This window comes from Strix uralensis, chromosome 12 (assembly GCF_047716275.1).
Source record: "Strix uralensis isolate ZFMK-TIS-50842 chromosome 12, bStrUra1, whole genome shotgun sequence".
Classification (NCBI taxonomy): Eukaryota; Metazoa; Chordata; class Aves; order Strigiformes; family Strigidae; genus Strix; species Strix uralensis.
The window spans coordinates 20,862,909-20,886,022 of record NC_133983.1 but is presented as its reverse complement, the minus strand read 5'-3'; the positions used below and the strand labels follow the sequence as shown (position 1 = coordinate 20,886,022).

Genomic DNA, 23,114 nt, shown 5'->3' with positions numbered 1-23,114 from the left:
AGAAGCTGATATGGTGGTGGTAGGTGGGGAAGGTGGCCAGGTGAAGCAGAAAGAAAGTGGAACAAAAATCCATTAAAGCTCCTGCATGCAGTCCAGCCTAGCGACACCTGACCCAGATTTGGCTCAAGGCAACTCTTTGTAATGAAAGTGTGACTTTAGAAGGCAAATCACTGCTGTTACCTGAATGGATGCTGATTAATCTGCTACTGCTTTCTTGTGTGGTCAAACCTTATTTACCTTTCTAACCTCCAGATTCTCATTCTATAACCATGGCATGTGACAGAGGCTGCAATTTATCTCTCTTACTTAGAGCAATGTGGGAGTTTCTTGTGTTTAGCGCACAGGCTATTCCAGCCCTTTGGCAGTCTCAAGGTCATTTTGTAGTCCTCCATTCCTGCTGTATTGCATCAGGAAGGTCTACGCCCAGACAAAAGGTAAAAGCCCATACATCCTTTATTTGAGCATTTCACAAATAAATTACAAGTTTCTTTGCAACCACGTCATAAATCAAAACGTTTATTTACACCTCAGAAACAGCAAGCAATTCAGCAACTAGGGCCCAAAGGAACGATTAACTGGAAAAGTAGCTGAATTAAGTATCTTTAAAATCAAACAAAGAATTTTCCTCCTTGCTTGAACTTTAAAAAAAGAAAATAATAAAAAAATATCTTAGTGGTAACTTAGAGAAACAGAGTTTGTTATGGGGCAAATATGATTTTACAGGAGGGTTCTGGCTGAAATGGCAGTAACAACACAGCTTGTTTGTACTGAATTCACACCATCACAGTCCACCAGACGTTCTCTTATTCTCCAGTCCCAGGCAGGGTGTGGGCATGTACACACACATAGTCTTTAGACTATCATTTTAACCCCAAGTCATCGAATACAATCATTTGCTGATGCAGAGGAGGAGTGCAATGTTCAAAGGGTGGATGAAACTTTCCCAAATAGCTGTCCTACTGAAAGCACAGTAACACAGAATTCTGGCTATAAACCCTTCCCTTTCCACTACTGGTGACCTGCTGATACATAGACAATAAAAATGAGTCAGTAGACAATTATGCATATCTTCAAATAATATAATTGTGTTAAGAGGGGACAGCTAAAGGCAGCATAAATACAACATGAGAGTTGGGATAAGCCTGGGTTTTAGTGTATGTTTTTTTGCCTTTTTTCTGTTCTTTAAATCAGACTGGTTTGGTATATGTAACCCATGCTGTCCCTTAACTCATGTATTCATCCATAATTCATGGAATTAAACTGCTTATTCCAAGTCCCCATGTTGTAGTGATCTCCCTCCATCTGTATATATTATATATATATATATTTATATGTGTATGTGTATATCTCTATATATCTACATATATACACACACATAGCAATTGTGCAACTAGTAACTTTCCAGTGAGAGCGTACGAGTGTATCCATTTCATTTGGACAACTATAAATCAACTAGTGTATCTTGATGTGAGGCAAGAGAACAGTGTAGTCAATGGGTTATGTGTTTTACATAGTAAAATAGCTAGTTATCTCTGCTTTAAATAGAATAGTTATAATGATAATTACTAATGTACTTTGCATGTTAATTCTAAAGATTATAGATCACAGAATTAATTGAAAGAAAATAATTGCCATTTTAGTTATTTATCTTTTTGTTAGCATTGGACAGTGTATCTCAGACAACAGTTTCTAGAGATGCAATAAAGGGAAGATAGGATCAGAGTTTTGCCTTGGACTTGGTGTTCTCAAGCTGATGTGACTTTAATATAATTTATCTTGTGAGTGGTTTTTTTTTTTAATTAACTAAGACATTATTAAATCCATTCAGAATGAAAGTTAGCCTGTAGACAAACAGTGATGTAAAACTATTTGTGTACAAAATTCTGCTATGTTTCAAGTGGCTGAGTGTATTAGTAGCAATTGAGAAGAAAATTGGCAGCTTTCTCAGTATTTCAGACAGGAGGTTTTTGTAAAGGAAGGACAAATGATGTAAAAGTTGTTAATATAACATGTCTCTCTTTTTGCAGTGATAAAACATTTAAGCTAGGGCCCTACAAACCGATTGAAAAGTCCATAATTTAATAAATGAGGTTTATATTGTAGTGATCCCTAACTTAAATGACTATGCAAGAGACCAGGACAAATTATTTGACTACAGGCCACAGCCACTTCAAATAAAGGCTAAACCAAATTATGCTGGGTGCCTTAGAGACATGGTAAAGTGGTCGGTGAAGGAAGTGAGTCATCTGTGGGAGGCATCTAAGCTGTAGGTTTCTCTGTATGTCACAAAAGACAGACTTTCAATAATATATAAGCACTCAATAATCCTGTGACAAATATTGCTGCTTTAGTGTTCACAGCAGACCAGTAAAAGCAATATGTGGGGAGGTTTAGATGAAAAATTTCATCTAAATATGATTAACTGAATCTCAAACAATTCTAGTAATGGAATTGCTCTTTGATTTACACCAGTGTAAATGTGATGAGAACAGGGCTCAGAAAGTCTATTAGCCAGTGTTCCACTCTTACCTAATTTTCCTCGATACCCAGTAGGAAATTCAGCTTGTTTCCTTTTGTTTTAATCTTCAGACCTACAGTTACTGAACAAAATGTACATTAATAAATGCACATAGGCATATTGTAAAAGCACACACATGAGGTGTACAGACAAGGGTTCAATTAGCAAGTACACCACAAACGAGACCTTTGTCTTGCTAATAAACTCCTCTTGCTGTTTGTTATACCCAATTTGTGTTTTAACAGCAGATACTCTTCTCAAGTGAAATGATTTTTGCACAAGACATTTTGTGCCCATTACAAAATGAAAATTAACAAGTTCACTGCCTGTCTGACTCTAGACAGTGTTATATGTCTACAAACATTGACTGAAATAAACGTTGTAGTGACCAAAATAGCTAGGTAGAAATAAATGCTATGTTATAAAAACAGCAAGCTTGGCTGAACAAATGTTAAACATAATTAACTATTAAAAAAAATGACAACCAATTTTGTAACTAACTTCTCTACATTTTCATGACATTGTAGAAAAACTAATAAATTATTGTTGCTCCTTTGTTTCAGGAAATGGGCATCATTTTTAGAGCCAGAGCCGACAATCTTAATCAGGTAGGAAAACTCAGATTCTAATATGGTTCCTTGCTTGGATAATGCTACAGAAAGTGCCACAATCTCTTGTTAAATAGGGTTTGTTCTCAGGTAGAGAGAAACATTAACATGGCAGCTTGATCTTCTCTTTGCATGCTTAGGCAGTCCAGTGATTAGCTCCATCTGAAGCCTAGAGACACACAGTAAAGGGTGAGAGGCTTTAATCTAGGTACAGAAATAAAGTGATAATGGTGAATGAAGGCTTCAATGCATCTTGATTCAGTTTCAGCCATGACACTGACCTCTCTACATGTCAAAAGGTTACGGTATTATCCAAGAAAAAGGCTCTCTTGTCCTTGGGCACAAAGTGGTAGAGTCTTCCCATTGTTAGTGTAGTTTCAGGCAGAAGAACTTTTTCTTTGTTCCTCATTTTGGATGCCCTTGGAATGATCCGCCAAATGCTATGTGAGCCTTGGTTTAAAGGAGAAAAGGGTAGCTTTATCTGGTACTTGATAGAAATGACACTAATGCAATGGGTGTCTTTCCAGAGGTGGGTTTTGCTGCATAGAGAGAGGAAGAAAGCAAGTAGAAAAAAGAGTATTTGTGGGGGAGGATATTATAATTTATTTTATTCAAGATAAAGGTTTTGTAGATCAAAGCATAGGGTGCAGTTTATCTTTGGGTGCATTTGGATGCATTCTTTAAATATACATGTTGAAAAATCCAGTTGTGGTATGCAATTGTTGATTTTTTTTTTTTTCTTTTTGAAAAATTTGCCTGAAAATTATGTTTTTTTTTAAAAGACATGATTGTTGATGATAAAGCAGCAGCATGTGATTATTACAAGGCATGGGCAGAGAAAGAGAACTAGAAGCATGCCCATGTTAATGTTTGAGATCAGGCACTTTCCCACTGAAATGCCTGCAGCTGCCTAACAGCCCACTCCTGAAGCGCTTGCTCAGCAGAAGCTCCCACTGACCTCAAAGTACCACTTTGGTAATTGAAACACCGAGAGTGTGCTGCAAGAGAAACGAGGTCAGTGGGAGATTTTACTTGGTCAGGACAGCAGGAGTTAAGCTGGAAGAGAAAAATAGGTTCCTGTCTGAAGGCAGCTTGTATCTTATCAAGAAATCTACAACGTTAGGAAAGTTCACAACAAAAACTAATTTTTCCTCTGTCGCTGTTGTTATTACTCCTTTTGATTAAAAATAAAAAAGACCTGTTTCATATTTGGTACAATACAGGAAGTCAGAGAAAAGCTATTGTACAGCAATTTTTAACCACCAACACACATTTAATATCTAGTGTAGCATTATGGAAAACTAAATGTATGTTTGGACTTTTTAATGCTTCCAAAAAGCTTTACTATTGAAACATATATGTGGTGTGGAAGATATGCTCATAATCTCACTGTAGTAAAGACAACATACAGTATGACTCATAAGTACTGTAAAAATGCTAACTAAAGAATGCAGCTGCAAAGTTCTATTGCATAAGGAAGCTTTCTTGTTTAAACTTTAAATAAGCAAGTTTATTAAAATATTCTAAGACACTTACCTTACCCTAGTTACTGGCAAGCTCTAATAAAAGCCACAGTCTGTCACTAGTATACCTTTTGTGTTAATTTTATAAAAATTTGGTGTGAGCTTTGATGGATCATTTACAATTTATTAACAAGATGATCATCTTGATACAATTAGAAGGGTTTTTTTTAACCTTACATGCTCACAGAATAAAAAAGGATTCATATTCATATATAACGAACACCCTTTTTTTCCATGTCTGCAAACAAGTGTGGTAAGTTTACACACACAAAGAAATGCGCTTGTTACTCTTAACTGGAAACTGTGTGTACATGTGTATGTATGTATATATATATTCAAAACTATATATATGTGTGTGTGAGTATATTTATAGAATAGGGCATCTGTTTTCCTCCTTGCGCTTACATATGTGATGACAGCTGCATAGAGGCTGAGAGAGAGACCAGTGCTTCTGAGAAATACTTTGCTTTTGCTGTTCTAATCAGCTTCTCCTAGGCAGACACCTACCTACTGAACTGTGTCTGCAGAGCTGACAAAAGACTGGAATTTTGTGAACTGCCCCGGCAAATAATTATCTGCAGGAACATAAAGGAAGCTGACTGGAGCCCCTGTAAAGTCAGGCCCAGCACTCCATGGCTGTGAATCGTGACCCATAGAGCGCCGGCTTTCTCCCAAATCAAGGCTCCGCCGAACCTCCCAGCGCCGCTCCCACTGAAACGGGGAGCGAGGCGCTGTGCTCCTGCCCGATCCTAAATTCCAGTTGGGGCGTAAGGACAGCAGTTCAGATCAGAAACAAGCCAGGGGCACTTGCATTTCTTGTTTGCTGAACCTGAGGTACGAGAAGTGACACGGCAGAGCCGTGGGCCTGCTTTATTTGTGTCAACAAAGTGGCTGTTGTAGCGGTGTGATTGCAATAGGCTCTCTCCTTCTGGCCACACTATAAACAGCAAATACAGTAGGTTTAGCCATGGTAGAATAGTTACAATTCATCTGTGGCTGTATTATTCTGCTTTGTCCCTTGCACACTCCAGATGAATACTTTATAAAAGCTAAACCTGTCGTATAACTCTTCTCTCTATATAAATATATATATATACATACACTCATACATATACAAATACTAACCCACAGACAAAATATTTTCTGAACAGTTGAATAGCAACAAGTCAACAGATAGAAAAAAATGGAGTCAATCTGTTTTCTGCTCTCCCAAGGTCCGGTTTAGATGTCATGGTCTTTTAACATTCAGTGAAAATCCGCATAAATCTTGCGTCTTGCAAGAGGAATCCGTTAATAAACGGAAGTTAGGGTAGAGGCTGTCAAACACCAATGTATAGTTGGACAGATTAAGTGAGGTTGCAAATTAAACTGAATCTGGAGCAACTGAGGCCTAGTAGTGAAGAACAGTAACTGTAAACTGCAATCTTCAGATCTGACGTTTTCTTTTTTCTCGTTGCCATGGCAACTCGGTAGGACAGCTTCAAATGTCAGGAGTTCTTACAGACCTAAATGACGGGAAATGTGTGTGATTATTACTACGCAGATCACAGTATCTTTCAACTTTTTGGTTTTTTCCCCAATCAAATTACTGATTGAGTGCATGCACATTTGTAATTAAATAGAAACTATCCAGCTTCAGAAGCAATTATTTGTGAAGACAGAAATCTCCAAGAGGAAACCCCAAAATGTCACCTGGGGCATTCAGAGACCTTTGTAGTGCAGTTCAGAAAGATGTAGGGCAGAGGTTTGAGCATAAATCTTGAGCCAGGACCTGATTCTCTCCATTTGACACCTTGATCATTTATGTTAGTGCAAGTAAAATGTCAGAGAGTCACTCCCTTGTGTGCACACGTGCCAACAAGCAAAGAGCAAACAAACAATATCTTTTTAAAAACAACGTGTTTATAGTGCCTTATAGTTTGTGACTATACCAGGGAATAAAAGAGCTGGCATATCATATTAATGTTCCTACAGAAATATAAATCTTATGTGGACTAACTTTTTTTTCTTAAATAAAGTGAAGGTGGCACAACTTGAATGCTTTTAGCTATTTTAGATGGGCACTCTGATAATACAAAGGTAGTAAAGAAATTCAGAAAAAACAGATTAGAAGCAAATGTAACAGTTTTAGCTAATGGGTCACTTTTCTCCAGTTTTACTTGGACACTATTAAATTGCAAATATTTGATTTCAGAGTTAAAACATATAATAATAAGAATAATACTAACAAAACACATAGCTAAATTTGTTCTGGCTCCTCTCAAATACAACTTCTGATCCTACAGTGTTGGTTTACTGTTTGTACTGGTTTTGGCTGGGATGGAGTTAATTTTCTTCATAGCAGCTCATATGGTGTTATGTTTAGGATCTGTGACCAGAACAGTGTCAATAAGACACCAGTGTTTTAGCTACTGCTGAGCAGCTCTTACACGCATCAAGGTGTTTTGTTTCTCCTAGTGCCCCACCAGCAAGGGGGGTGGGGGGGGGTGCACAAGGTGCTGGGAGGGGGGACAGCTGACTCCAACCACTCAAAGGGATGTCCCACACCATAACATGTCGTGCTCAGCAATAAAAGCTGGAGGAAGCGGGAGGACATTTGGAGTTGTGGCGTTTGTCTTCCCAAGTCACCGCTATGTGAGATGGAGCCCTGCTTTCCTGGAGATGGCTGAACACCTGCCTGCCCAGGGGGAGTAGTGAATGAATTCTTTATTTCGATTTGCTTGTGCGTGCAGCTTTTGCTTTGCCTGTTAAACTGTTTTTATCTCAACTCATATGTGTTCTCACTTTTCCCCTCCTGAGTCTCTCCCCCATCCCGCTGGGGCAGTGAGCAGCTGTGTAGTGCTCAGCTGCCTACTGAGGTTAGGCCACGACAATGCACTGAAGGATTCATGCTCTCTACCCTGGGAGGAGGCAACTGCTACACCAAAACACAAAAATGCAAGTTGAACATACGCATCAAAACTCACAAACACTCGGGAAATGTCTGTCTAATATATATTGCATTTGTACACTTAAATGATGCAATATCAATAGTTTTGTCACAACCACAGGCACGTGTAGCATAAACAGTAACATAACAGTCGTTATTAGATGCTGGCTTTTGCTCTTTGCTCATTTTTAATTATCTAGTTTTCTTTTTGGGCAAATCAAGTTTAATATAATTACTGATAAGGCTATTTTACTTTCTCTGTTTCTTTCTTGTTATTATCTTGGTATTATTTGAATTGACTTCAATATTAAATTCTTCCAGCAAGAGGCCTGTCCAGATGGGCTATGCAGCCAGGCAGGCACCTGGATAGCAACAGCCTGTCCTTTCCCCTGCAGCGTAACCTCAGTTCTGTTAAACAAAGGTAAGCAGAGCAAATTAAGCAAGCGTAAGAATCCATAGAAGGGACTGATGGATGGGGCTCACTGAAGTGAGAAGCATCACTGAGATTTCCAAATAAGCAATTCCAGATTTTATCTTAGCATGTGGATTTTTAGCATTCTGCTTAAAGAAAAGCTCTGGCCACAAAATTAGGATCCAGACTTACATATAGGAAATTTGTGATCGTGACTGCCAAAGTTTGGATATATTTGGATTAGGGATTCCAGCTAAGACTAAATTCTCATAAACAACTTGATTTCCTGGTGTACTGAAAAGCAAGAGTTCAGGACTCTGATCTCACAGACCATCTGAAAAATAGCATTTCCAGATCACAATGAAGCTTAGTATCATTAAAGGGCATTTATTCAATCCTGACTCAAAGGAAATAAGACCGGCTTTTGTATTGGCAAAACTACTCTGAATCTTTGGGAGATCCCTGGAGGTCTTCCTGCTAAGGACAGGCACTTGTATATGATGAATGAACAGCAGCTGTAGCACGGAATTTCTGTACAATCCATAGGCTGAAACTTCACCAGAGGAATCTCTCAGTGAAAAATTTATAAATATCACACAAATTCAAGCAGCTAGTGATTGCTTCACCAACAACTTGTAAATAAAGGGCAATATATGTTGATTTATGTGTAGACCTGAAGAAAATTTGTATATTTTACATTGTATTGACAGATATAATGAGTGTTACTACCTTGCCTTTTCTGAGTAAACTATATATTAAAACTAGTTAGTTCAGCTTTAATTATGAATATGCTTTCTCCTGTGCTAGTTTTTTATCTATTGAAGGCTAGCTTCTCTCTCTCACAATATAAGCATGCTTTTGATTCTCCCTATTGCCCTACCTGCCTCTTCAAGCACCACCCCAGCTCTTTTCCCTTTCATCTCAAAGCTCTACAGTCCCTGCCTAGACTTTCTTTCTACTGAAATTGCTTCTCAACTTCATCCTTTCTGACCTATCAGCTGTCTTTGACCCATTTATCACATGCCTGGAAATCTGGTGTTTCCTTTGGCTCCTGTGACTCCTCCTGTCACTTTACTATGATTTCTCTAATCACTCTTCCAGCATGTCCTTCTGTCTCATTCTCCCCATCCCAGGTTTCTGGGGAAATCTTGCCCCTACCGCCCCGCCCCCTCTCAAATTTAATTTCTTCCCCTTCTCTGTGACATGGTTCATACACGTTCAGCAATCACTTCAGTGCTGACAGTTCAGTGATCTTACTCTTTTTACCTGTTTTTCCATTTAGACTGAAATGTCGACCTCTAGCTCTGATACCTTTTCGATGTTTAGCTGACAGTTCTGCACAGCTAAGACTGAGCTCTTAAATCTTTTCCCTAAAGCACTCCCCTTTTAGTTCTTTCTTTGATTGCTTAGGACAACACTATCATCCTGCCCCTTAATTCAAGCCTAAAAACAGAGACAAACTGGAGAAGGTTTTTGTCACGGAATCTCCTTTCTAGGTCTGTATATTTAGATTATGTCTTAATCGAGAAGATTCTTTTTCACACATCATCCCAAAGGGCTTCTTCAAGCCATTCAAACAGCTAAATCTCCTACGCAGGCTCTCCTCACTTAGCAGTTTTGCAACATCTTTTCACAGCCCTTGACAAATTCAAGCTCCTGTGCTCATATCCTGACAGTCTTTTGCTGTACAGAGCAGTTTCCTAGTCTGCCACTTTTGACAAAACCTCTGTTACTCTGACTCCTTCACAGCCTCTTCCCTACTGCACATATTTTTCTGGATTATCCCTACATGACCTGTTTTTCCTCTTATTCATAGCCCATGATGACAGCTTTCATTGACATGTTTTTCAGAGAGATCTGTTTGGGCTTTTCCCCAGGCTCTCCCATGTAATAGGAGGAGCTCCCTGCAAGCATCCATAAAATGCTGTCTCCTTAACATCTGCTTTTGCTGACTCATCTACAAAAATCTTGGCATTGGCAAAAGGTGCCAAGACTACTATGAATTCAACTCAGCCGTTTCACGAGCCTTAACTGAAGTTGTGTTAAAAGAATTATCTTATTCCAAGCATGGTTTGGAAGGACAGTATATACCCCTCTACTCATTAATGATGATTTGGCCCTTTTGTAAAGATGGATTGCTAGAGAAGTAGTTTTTGGCTTTTAAAATCAGATTCAACATACAAAATTATGTGCTGTAAAATTTCAGTAGATAATCATCTTTGATAGTGCCAGTAAGAATATTTGAGAGCAAATCTGTCTTTGTTCTTTCTATTGCACACAAAGTCGGCACAAAATTGCTTATGTCCAGTAGAGAAGTTAGCCTAACTTTTAGTTTCTGTGGTTAATATCAGTTTACCGGATACAAATTTACTTCCCAAAAATATTCTGATATAGTCATACAAGGTGTTATTGGACAAGCATTCCAGCCAGTAACTCCCTTAATACAAAATTTACAGAAGTCAAGACCAACCAAAATATTGTGCAGAAAACTCAATGGTGACTGTAAGCTGATCTGTTGCAATCAACAGAACTGCTCTATTATAAATTCTTCGGGGATCTGATAAGCATCTGGTCAATATTTCAAATCTCTCTGTTCTCCCAGCTGGATTTCCAGTATTTATTATTGTTTTCTGTATAAGAATGGTAGATTTCTTGGGGACATTCTGTTTTGGTTTGTTTTATTTTTTTTTTTTTCTTCTTTATTCTTCCCATAAAGAGGGACCAAATAAAAGTTTCAGAAATACATATGCACTGCCAAATTATTAGGGTCTACTTCTGATTTGAGTCCCGTCTCCAAACAGCTAACCTGAAGACTACTGACTTCTAGTATTTATCCACTGACTTCAATGGGGTTGTGTTGATTTTTTTTGTTTGGACCCATTCTTATGTATTTTATATCACGCATGATTTAAAGTTTGCAGCTGGCAACAGCACATAAAAGATATTAGTATTTAAGGAATACTGTAAGCATTAAATGTGCAAATAATGTGTGCAGGGAGCACATTTGTGATCCATGCTAACTATCTCTTTTAGGAACTTAATGCCCTGGTAAGCCTGTGCCTGGCAGGTTTAGATCTGTACACTAATGATTATTATGCCTAGTAATTATTTTATCTTCTTTGTATTGGCTGTTAAGAACACCACTGTCTCTATAGCTGGTCTCAGCACTCAGGAATTATTACACACCATGTGTTGTTTTAAACGTGATTTCTGTCTACCTACAACAAGTAATTTGCTGCATACAGCTGCAGGCATGAAAGCCACAGAGGCGGTGTGTGCATCGTTGTTCTTATGTGGTCACCCCTCACCTTTTCCTTAAAGCATCTGGGGAATGCACAGCAGCATAAAGCTACCATAGCTATATATAACTTCTTTCTCCAGAAATCACTCTCACTGAAGTCTCTAATGTGATCTTCACCATTTTTATCTCACAGTTCTCCTCTGCTCTACCTCTTTGACACTGGAGAGATACATTCAGCCACATTCCTTTTAAGATAACAGTTAAATAGTGAGATAACAGTGAAATTGGCAGGGTTATTTTTATGCGCTTGCTGTCTGAATTATTACAATTATGGTTAATAGGTCTCTGATAAGAAAGCACAGCTTGTTATCATAAACAGATGGTGTCTGTTGGCATTAGTACTTTGGTGTTGGAAGACGATGTTTGCTTTTGCTGGTCAAGAAAACTGACAAACATTGTACATGTTTATCTGGATCTAATGTACTAATAGTATGAAGTGTAGTAATGCTATAGGAATATAGGTCTAAGTATGCAGTTTAGGGTAGGGAGATTAATGATGTAGAAACTTAAATGGAACAAAACTCCCTTTCTATTCCCACTAAAATCTGTTGATATTGACTGTATTTGGAAGGTCAAAAGAGTTGTTGATGTTGGCGGCAAACTCTGCAGGACAGATCTGAATTGTCATCTAGTCATGGTTTTGGATGCTGAATTGGTTCAGAAAAGGAGCAAGTCACCTAATCGAGACTAAGTGCCTATAATATTCACTTAATGACTATAGCTGCCTGTTTATTTCACAGTGGGCTAATTTAAGGTTTATTTCTTATGCTGATTCACCCGATAGAAGAAAATGGAGAAAAAATGCACATAACTCTTTAAAACAAAGATTTCATAATCCCTCATCCTAGGAAAGAGACAACTGGTAGCATGTAACCTCATTCACTATGGTTCAGGTTGCCAAGAGCTCATATTCCAGCAGAACCCTTCTAATGAGCCAATAAACAATCTTGTTTGCAAAACGATGACTTCTGAGCTCAGAAAATGCTTTGGCATTTCCCAGGCACTCTAGCTTTCCCTGTTGCAGCCTTAGCTTTCTCTGAACATACTCTGAACAGACTCAATTCTCTGCTTATTTTGAAGACACAAGTCTAAATTGAGTAATTCAAAGCATTTGAAAGATGTTTTTCCTGATAAGACCAAATCCTCCCCCTATTACACAGACTATGCTTCCTACATTGTAGTTAAAACCTCATAAAAATTAAAGGCATTTAAGTTTCATGCCACCCTTTGCTACAAGAATGAACTTTACCCAAGATGCATTCATCCGCTAACTCCCTTTTAACATAGAGAAGAGAGTTAACACAGCTGGAGTTTGGAGTTCAACTCATGCATGCTCCATTTCTTCCAGATTTCTTTCAATTACCCTCTAATCAGAAATATTACATTAATCTTTATATAATTAAAAGTCTACATTACATCATGGATTTTATCTAAACCTCAGTAATATTAGAGAGGTAATGTGAAAATGGTAGAAGAGATCAGAACCATGTTTCTGATTAGGCAACTAATCGACATCCAGGTACTTCTTTCCTGAATTTACCATCTATAAAAGGACATTAATTAGATACACAGTTATTAGTTTAACCTTCACATAAAACTTAGAAAAACACAAATGGTTTTCATGTACATCACTTGTTGATTTGTCATGGGTAGTTTTCAGCACCAAAAGTGCTGAAATAATCATTTAATAGCTATGCTCTTCTGTAACCTCTTCAGTGGTCCAAAGCACTGTCTGGGCTTTGCTGCAAGTGCCAAAATCTAGTGGTCATTGATTTTTGCTATTGTCTGCTCGAAAAAGGCGGCCATCTTTTTACCCCAAATCTCACTGAATTTGAAAGGCTGAAATAGCTATCCCCAGACAGATACTATCTGTCCTTATTCCTGCAATTAAGAAATTTGGTTTTAGTATCAGGAATAGCAGTAAGTATGCTTGTGACTAGAGCAGATTAGTGATCTCACTGAACATTAGTAGATTGTGGAAAAGTTCATAAGAGAGAAGTGAGTTTATCCTGAAAATTTGCAGCTTATAACATCAAATACAATGTTTCCCAATTATGTGAGGAAATGATTTGAAAGTTCTTAATGATAGGAAGAACACAGTATGCATTAGTACTGTGTTTGTGAAATGACTGTGTCATAATTCTACTGAAAGCTCCAGTAGGCTCTTGTATACCAATGTCAATATTTAACTTCAGGAGTTAAATGCCAGCATGTGCTGTGCAATTGGCCAACGTTGTCAAGACAGTGGAGAAAGATGCCAATCTAAACTAATCAGCTTGCACAGGGGAATAAGCTGCTCAGGCTGAAGTAATTTTCAAAGGGTATCTGACACCAGCAGATGATATTTCCAAGAGTCTTTCACACTGCTAACTTATTATAAGACTACAGTGGCAGATCTGAAACAGTGCTGATGATTTACACCAAAGTGCTCTTACTCCTCTGACTTCTAGCAAGGGCCTTGCTCACTGCTGAATCTTTGTTTCTGCTTCACCTCTTCCTTGTCATGTACCCATATACTCACTATGTAAGGGGCTGTTCTTATGAAGTGCAAAACGTATGTACATATAAAGAAGCACCATCTGAAAGAAAAGTTCCTCAGATCAACTGAAAGACTAGCTATGTTTGCTTAGAAATTCAGAAACATGTCCTACCCAGTCCAGTGCAGTGCTACACTTATCTAATAAAGCCTCTTCTAACAAAATTCCTGTGCGCTAGGGATATGAAGTATCTTATTGGGGGAAGGGAGTGGTGGTGGTTTCTAGGGTAAAGCAGCTAAGATGTCCTAGATTATTATTTTTTTATATTGATATGAATTTTGGCTGGATACTTTGCCAAAGCAACATCACCTTCATTTGAGCAATAGGAAATAAATGCTTCCTTTCTTTTCCAGTTCTTTCAAAATAAAACAATTGCAAGAGGTGACTGCATGCAGGCTGGAAGTATATTTTCTCATGCTCTAATCTGATAAATTTAGCTGAACAGTTGAAAATATTCAGCAAATGAAATGAATTAAGTACAGTTTTGAAATAGTAGCATTGAACAAGTCTCCTAATTTTTCGTATTTGGGCTGAAAATGAAATGCATCAAATGTAACAGCTAGCTAACCTTTTAAAGCAATGTGTAACTGCTTAAGCAGTCAGATCTCATCTTCCACAGCAGTACAGCTTAGTTTACTATCAGTTTTTAATAAGTAGAACATGAACATAAGTAGTCCAGACACATTCAGATCTGTAGTTATACACTAATCCCAGCTTGAAATACTAAAAGAATCATCTGAAAAACCTCTTATTAGGCAAGAATAAAAACAAGAGAAAAGTATTATGCTTAGAAGCCATGGAAAAGGAGAAATCAAATTAGAAAATTGCCAGGTTTGGCTATGTTGATATCAACCTGGCTATTTCAGAATTTTTCAAGAACTCGTAAGCATGACAGCTTACATAAGTACTAACCGCTGACATATACAAATTAAGTGTATGGGTAAAGCAAGGCTTTAAGATGTATCTGAAATACTCCAAACATCAATGACATGTTAAAGGACTGACTTTGTAAGTACCAGCTGTCTAGTAGAGAAGCAAAAGCAACAGCATCTAACCTTTAGGCACAGCAAATCTCCCGCATTCATCTGTAATATCACACACCACATCTAAAGCTGAATAGCAAGCTCTCCTCACGGAGGGCACATTTTGAGGTGTTTGGAGGTTATAGTGTGGGGAAATACTCAAGGACAGAGACAGTTAAAAAGCAAAAATCCCATGGTGTATAGTGGTCATTAATGACAGGAAAAATATTTGAACTGGTCATTTATTCAGTTCTAGTTTTTAGTTATAGTCCACTCCAGAACAGTTCAGATGATAACTATCTGAAGTTATACAGTAATGTGACTTTTAAGAGGTTGTTCAGAAAAGTAATACAAAATATTATATGTCAACAGTTACTGTTGAGAAAACGAAAACATAAAATGTTCATTTGAATTCACAACACTGAATGGTCTATCAAACCAATCTCTTTAAATGTTCATTTCATGTCTACAGAATGACCATCAGGAACAATATTACAGCTCTTAGGGAAGGAGCTGTATTTGCTAGTAATTTTGCATTCCAAACACGCATCTTCTAAGCTGTCGTATTTTTTCATGTCTATACTTCTGGAACACGTTTGGATGGTTTAAAATGTGCGTAAAATGCCATTTCCCACCTAATTGACTCAATAAAATGTAATGTCATTAAGTACGTTTTAAATATGCTGATGTACAATTTGAGGGTATTTCTATTTGTCAAGTCTCTATGACTAGGTATATAAACATCCTGTCTCCAATTATGTACATACATATGGACTTCTGTGCCATTTCAAGCCCCATTAACTTTAGGTGGGCTCCCAAAGCCAACTGCACAACAAATTGCAGGATTGAGTACACCTGCAGGGAAATTAGAAGACTGGACACAGAGGTCTGTGTTAAAAGTGAGATGCAAATCTAGACTGTCTCAATTTGAATGCAGTCCCTTAACCCCCGAACCATCCTTTCCTTACTAGAGTCTAATCAACCAAGATCTTTCAGGAGGCAAATAACAATGGTATTTTTCTCATAAACGCATTTGAGAAAGCATCTATATTCACTGATAATTTAGCAGTAACAGTAATAATGTTAATATGGACAAAAGCATCTGTAACGAAGCTGGTAAGAGAGTAATAGTGAGTATTCCTGCTGTTATTACTGGTTTTAGGAAGTGAGATTTATATCACTGGAACTCACTAAATGTCAGTAATTTCCAATTACTTGAGTAACATCATTTAGCTGTTACTTTAAGTACCCACACAGTATGTGCTCTAATGCATGAATGTAACTTGAATTAGGATAGTGCAAAAAAACCCCCCCAAAAGCTACCTTTCACAGCAGAACTCCTCCCCACCTTGGTAATTTTTGAAATTCTAGCCAATATAGGGATATTTTACTTCTCAGAAATGGGAAAATTTGTCTTGCAAAATTTCCTAGTCTTGCTAATTAAACTTTTTTTTAATTAAATGCCACTGTTCTGAAAAGTAGAAAATTGCTATAGAAGATTAAAATATGCTAAAACAACCTACAGGGTTAAAAAAAAATAAATTCACCTATTTAGCAAATTCACTTATTGGGAGTGGTTCCTCTGAGGCTTCTTCTTTGGAACTATATGGAACAGGGATGAAGTTTTTACTTTTTTCTTGGGAAAAACAAAAATCCTACTGTAAAAACTAAATAGTAGTTGAGCCCTGAAAAAAATATACTACCTAATAGTCTAAAACTAAGCCAAGTAACTCACAAGGAATGCTGAAAACTGTGAATCTGCAGCTAAAAAATCTGCACTTGTAATGGAAAGAGCAATGACCTTAAAGGTCTTTTCCATCTGAAACCTGCTATGATTTGTCTTAGTCTTATGTCATTCAAGAATGCATTGCTTCAGTCTTCAGACATTTGATGATTCTGCACAAATAACACAGGATATACAAGCAATGCTTCTGTTGCTTTGAAAAATTAACTAGGTGAAAGATAACACTGCGGTTTTAACTCTGGCTGCTATGTTCAGGTAAATTCAAATCCACCAGTTTAATATAATCTGAATTTTTGTAATGGTTTAATTCCAAATACATAATTTGCAAGGAGAAAAAAAGACATCTTCTCTATTGACCCTGTAGCTTCATTCCTCAAATCAGAAAAACATTATGGTGGGGAACAGCAGGCATTAAAACAGGAAAAGTTAGTGGAAATTAATAGGAAGTTAAATTCAAGGGAACCTCTAAGGCTTCTTTGCAATCGCAGTACAGACATCTGTGCGAGTCTGTTTTTCAACACTCCTGAGGCCTTTCACCCTCAGTTTAACAAATTAATTTCAGTGTAGAGACCTCCAGCTTATTTAATTTCTTCATAACAGTATTTCCCCCCCAGTCTCTCACCTTACTTCCTGCTCATAATAATGGAATACTTATTTAAGCTCGAGTCAACTTCTAACTTTATAGTCCACTGGCCAGGTTAACAAAATAAAGTTTCTTATCAGTGTTTGACAGTCAAGTAAGATATCAATTTTTTTTTAACATGAAGTGTTTAATGTTCAGTCTTTTTCTAACAAGAAAATTTAAGTAAAATATTATTTCTAGTGTGACTGAGCTACTAATGGAATTGCTCTGAGTTCTGCTTGTTCAGGACATGACTATTGTGCCTTTGGTTCTTCTTTTAGTCCCTTGATTCAACACATTTGAATCTAACTTGGTCTTTTATGTTGGTAGAATATAAAAGGAAATATGAAATGCAATTATCATTCTATGATTATGTGATTAAGTGAAATAATTATTATCAAATCAAAAGTCCAGAATTTAAATACTACTTTACATAATAATAATAATATAAATAAGTTGTAATTGATATAAAGCCTAGTTCTGCCAGCTTCAGTAGTTCTTCCTCAGTCTCCCGTAGGTCCTGAGGCAGTTCTTGGTGTCGACTTCATTATGACAATATACATGAATTTGTTTTTATCTTGATCTTTCACTTTTTTAGCTTGTTTCATTTTCTCATTTACCTATGTGTAACTTAATTCCTAAAAGTTCTTTGATGTATGCCTTTGATTTGGCTTGTTCTGACCAAGTTCCTTATGGAAACTTACTCTGCCATGTTATTGCCAGTGGACAAGAACAACAGTTTTACTGACCTCAATATACCATGGAAGAGATTGCTGCTGAATGTTTGTTAAACATATATTTACAATGATTTGCCATGAAATCGATGATACTTAAGCAAAAGTTTCAAGGACAGCTATTCTCCCTTTTAGATACTGGTTCTCCCTTTTAGGTATTGTTTAACCCACACCTAAATGAAATATCAGCTACCAACTGGGGGTTGCAGTAAGGGGCATATTTTTTCCCCTCTCTCTTCATCCCTCACCGTTATGGAATGTTGTAGATACTCTCTTACTAAAAATGTTCAGGGTCTTCCAGAGAGAACTTTTTTATAATTAATTCTAGTGTTGTTGAGCACTTCACTTTGGTTACATTCATTCTGAACAGAGCTACTTGAGTTGTGCCAGTTGAAAACATGACTGAGACAATACAGCAGTAAGGGACAACATGGATAATCTCAGACCCAGCACCAGACATGCTCTATAACATGCCTTCTCTTTCTCCCACTTTTTCTCTTCCTCAAGTAACTGATTTCTGTAGTCCTTCTCCCTGACTAGGAACCCAGATCTATTTTTCGATCTTTCTTTTTCCTCGATCTGAATTACTAAACTCTAAATTATATCTGAACATTTTGGTCCTATCTTGACGCCAGCAGTGGCTAGGAAAAGCTGACAGAGGACATGATGCTACTCCACTAGGTCTCATCTTAAACATGGTGTCTGCATTAATGACAGGTAAGACTCAATATTCTTTCCAATATTTGTTGGCATTAACTATTATAACTTTGGAAAATTCTCTCAACCCAACCACTATACATCTTTCCAGCTTGACTTCAGCGATTCCCAGTGGTAATAAATTAGGTTAAGTACAAAATATGCAACCATGCTCCTTTTTTCAATCAACTCTGTATTCACCATCTTTTAATTCCACCAAACACCTTACTGTTTTGTTGTGGAAAACCAGCAGTCTGCCCATATACTTTGACATCTTTTATTTTCTATTTCTGGCTGACAAGAACTAAATTTTTCTTGTTCCAAGTACATGTACCTTTCCAAGGGCTTCTGGGCAACTCTGCAGTCTGTATCCCATTATCCCTCAATATACTGAACACAGTAGGGCAGCTGCCGAATAGGCGAAACTGCTGCTTTTTGCATGCATTACAGTTTTAATCAGGCTCTTCAGTTTTATGCTCAGATACTTCAGAAATCTACCACATATGACTTCTTCCATGATTTACAAAGGAGGCACATATTCTAAGTATAGATAATAATTGCACCATTTAAATGATAATACCAAGATGTTTTGTATGGGGAGGAGATTCATGCAGGGCAATTTTACCATGAACAGCTCTTTCATAGGGCTATCTATCCTCACACCAGATGTCAAATACAAAAAGAAATACTTTGGCATGAATAACAAAGTTCATTTGACTGAAGGATTTACCTCCTAGGAACAAGAGCCTCATAAAACATAAACATCGGGAGAAAAGTGAGCCACGTAAGGGCTTTTGCAAAAATTAAACCCATAACTTGCCACTAGAAATGGGATATTTCATCTGTTCAATAAGCACTAAAGTTCTCTTTGTTTTTATGGCATCGTAATCTTTGATTACTCTGATAAATATTTGGACTATACAAAACATTGCAATGAACTAATCGCAGTTATAAAAAAACTATGTGTGAAAATGAATTGGGAATGCAATGATACCAGCACATTTTAGAGAAGTTCAAATACAGAACCACATTATTTTAACTGGCTCCTAACCTCATTCTTTTATGCCTCCATGTAGTCATTTACACCTGAAGAAAAGGGTTATGGAAGTTGTTATGCTTGCTGGCTTTGCATAAGCATGATTAGGTAATGGTACCAGACATGGAATACCAGGCTCTCTCTGTGTGACTGGGTGAACCCAAACCACACAACTGAATAGTAGCAAATTTTAGCCAAAAAAAATGCGGTCCTGTGTTGAGGATTAAGTCTCTCTATGCTGAAGCCTATTTGTGGAATTCATGCTCTCACTCACAACAACTGTGTATAAAACAGCCTCTGTCCCAGAAGAGAGATCTTTCCTTCCCCTCCCTTTCAACTCACCCACTATTTCCCTTTGTCTTGGTTTTATTACTCAGATAACAGACTGGAACATTGTACTGCTGGCAGATTATGTGCGTAATCTTACTCCACTCTTTGTTTAAAATTACAACTCTCTCCATACTTATTACAGTACTCTGAACGATTGTAAGGTTGCAGAAAGGCTTTAGGCATGTCTGTATTGTTTCACAGTGTAAAGACTATTCACTGCTATTTATTCTTTTACAGTAGGAGAGGGAATCCCTCTGTCATTCAGAGCACCACGCACAACTTGCATGCCAGGGGCCTATATTCTGCTCACAGAGAAGATCTGTAGTCAATAAAAGCAAGGAGAGCTTTCCAATATCTAGAACTGTTTTTTATAATTAAATGCAAGGAAGAAGATCAGACTTCTTTGGAGCTAGGAAAAAGCAACATGATTACTTTCAAAAGCAAAAAGCTTTTCTCTACCTCACTGTATTCTGAGCAGATGCATTAATGTAAATAAAGTTCAAGTGTAAATCATGTCAGATAAGAAAGTAATTCCAGTGGTGAAAGTCACGCTTAGCATAGCACCAGCAACATTTATGAAGTGGTAACAAGAATATATTTGAATCAATGGGCTGCATATTTATATCACTGATGCGATAGGAGTAATATGTTAAAAATATTTGACAGTACGTGACACTAACAGCTGAAGTCTGCAGTTGGTTCCAGCAGACTGAACCCAGAATAACTGAACCAAAGCCAACGGAGATACTTCAGATGTCACCAATTGGAACAAAGAACGTGAATTTGCACTTAGCATTTATATAGTCCTTTTCATCTTCAAAGAGCATCACAAACATTAGCTAGTTCTAATTCTCTCACAATGACCTTCATGCTAACCTTTTGGGATAAAAGTAATATACTATAAGAAAAAAATCTGACAAGACGTGTAATCAAGCATACACCGAGCCTCAGATGTGTAAACTATCTCTGCCTCATGGTAGATTTTATCTCCTTGAGAATATAAGGCCTTTCACCATGGCTCAGGTATTAAATCACCATACAATGTATTTTACTAACATAAGATGATGGTAATAATCCTGAAATAACAGATTTACTATCATAGCTGGAAGATACAGCTATTCCTTTTTAACAGATAAGGAACTCAAAATAATACTGCATAAAAAAATCTGCTGGAAACTGTCACAGGACAAACGAGGGACACATCGAGGTTAGAAGCTGGGTTTCCATGGCTTTGCATTGCTACTGTTCAGTCATTCTGGGATTGTTTTTTTTTAGTCTTTCCAATTCAAATTAGGAATTTTGTGTCTCTTTTAGAAAGCTTTCTGAGAAGCAGCAGAAGCTTCCTTTACATATCAGTTCTCTCTGCCCTCCAACTCAGACTTGCAATTTGATTATCAATTCTGGGTGGCTCTAAGCCCAGAATCTTGAATAAGTTCCTCATGTTCCAGTTGCTTGCGCACTTTATACAGAGGAATAGATTGAAGCAGACAGTACTCATTTTCATGGTGACCCAGAACCGCTATTGTTACAAGAACACCTTTAATCTCCTGTTTCTGTTTTTGAATTGAATTCAAGTGGGGAGAGATGAAAGCAAGCATCTCACAAATCTGCTGCTACAGCTGGTACTTCTTAGTTTATCATATGCTAGGTCTAATTCTTTTTGATTCTTCTTAAAATTATTGCTTCTATTTCTTAATTTGACAACCAGGCATTTGTTGCTATTTTTTGACTATGAAAAAACCCTCCCCTCCCTCTTTCTTGTAGCTTCTTCCTCAGGAAACCCCCCCCCAAACTTACTCCATTATGAAATCAATGTATGAATTTAACTTCTCTCTTGGTAGGTTTTCTTATGCAGCATACAAATGAGCAGCTAAATAATATTCCATTACTTACAGTTCAGGAAAAGACTTACAAAATAAACTGAAGAGTGAAAGAAGGATAAGGGTCATGCTGATATGAAGGGCATCAGTCGCACTGCAGTCCATTTTGGATTTCTTGCAGGAACACACTTGTAATTTCAGTTCTGTGTTGTTAGTCAGAGGCGGTTTTCCAGAATCTGTCACTGAGATTGGGATGTTGTAATTGGCCTTTTTCAGGTTTTGAAGCAGGACAACCTGGGCATGAGTATCTGCAAAGGATAAGGTGAGAATTAGCCAAATAGTGGTTGCTTGGAAGGGAAGAAGAATCTGCAAACAATATCAGACATATCACAGTTACTCGTGGAAAAAAAATGAGAACACTCTAAGGAAAAGATTAAAGAGCTGAATTGGAGGTAAGAAGAGGCAGTACAGAAATTCTTTCATGGGCTGGGAGCTAATTGCAAACTTATTCCAAGCCCCACCAAAAGACTTAATTTTAAGAGCCCCTTTTGTTTAAATACATAATTTGGTCTGCAAATAATTGACAGAATTTGTCTGTGAAAACTAATATACTAAGAAATCCTAAGGCATGTCATCCCCAAAGCAACACAAGAGTGTATATATATTTGTCAAAGAAAAAAAGCCCCTTTTTGCAAGGAAGTACAGACAAAGCTCTTTAAATGCTTCCCCAGTTTGACTGAGAAGGCAGTGAGGGCACATAATGCCCCTTCAGATCCACAGATCTGCTCCACCTGAGCAACAGTGGGCCATACAGCTATCGGTGCCCAGGTGAGGGTGCTAACTCTTCTAGGGGGTTTAACAGAGCAGTGGTTTGATGTTTGGAGAACAAAGAAAATGACTCCTCCACTTTGTTCTGCAAGCAGGTACAGACATCACATCTGTCTTTAGCTTTTTCTAGGAAGAATATGAAATGAACTGCTAAAAGATTCGATAGAGACAAGAGGTAAATAATACATGCTAGAAAACAAATGGAAATAATCTACATTAAAAAGAAATGTAGTACTTTGTGCCCACAATTTGCCATGTGAACCTTCTGCAATTACATAGTATGTGCTTTGATCCTCTTACCAATAGTGTACGGACCCAGTGCATTTGGGTATTTTATTTGTGAAGAGTTCAAATACTTAATTTAAATTCAGAAAGTTTTTCAAGTACATTGCTAAAACCCATGCAAAAGTTTCATGCTGTCCTATAGCAAAGCCTTGTGCATCTCATGCACGTA

The 23,114-nt window shown here is 37.4% G+C and overlaps 1 protein-coding gene across 3 annotated transcripts in view; it reads right to left on the bottom strand.

The window, feature by feature from the left end:
• Positions 1 to 435: 435 nt before the first annotated feature.
• Positions 436 to 23,114, bottom strand: part of CDH13 (cadherin 13) — a 516,835-nt gene continuing 494,156 nt past the window's right edge. For 2 of the 3 annotated variants that reach the window (XM_074881611.1, XM_074881609.1), the window contains one exon: positions 21,902 to 22,140. In XM_074881611.1, coding sequence (XP_074737712.1) covers positions 21,902 to 22,140 — 239 coding nt within the window. Of the gene's footprint in view, positions 6,155 to 21,901; positions 22,141 to 23,114 lie in introns of those variants that run through there. The other variant, XM_074881610.1, reaches the window with a different exon arrangement.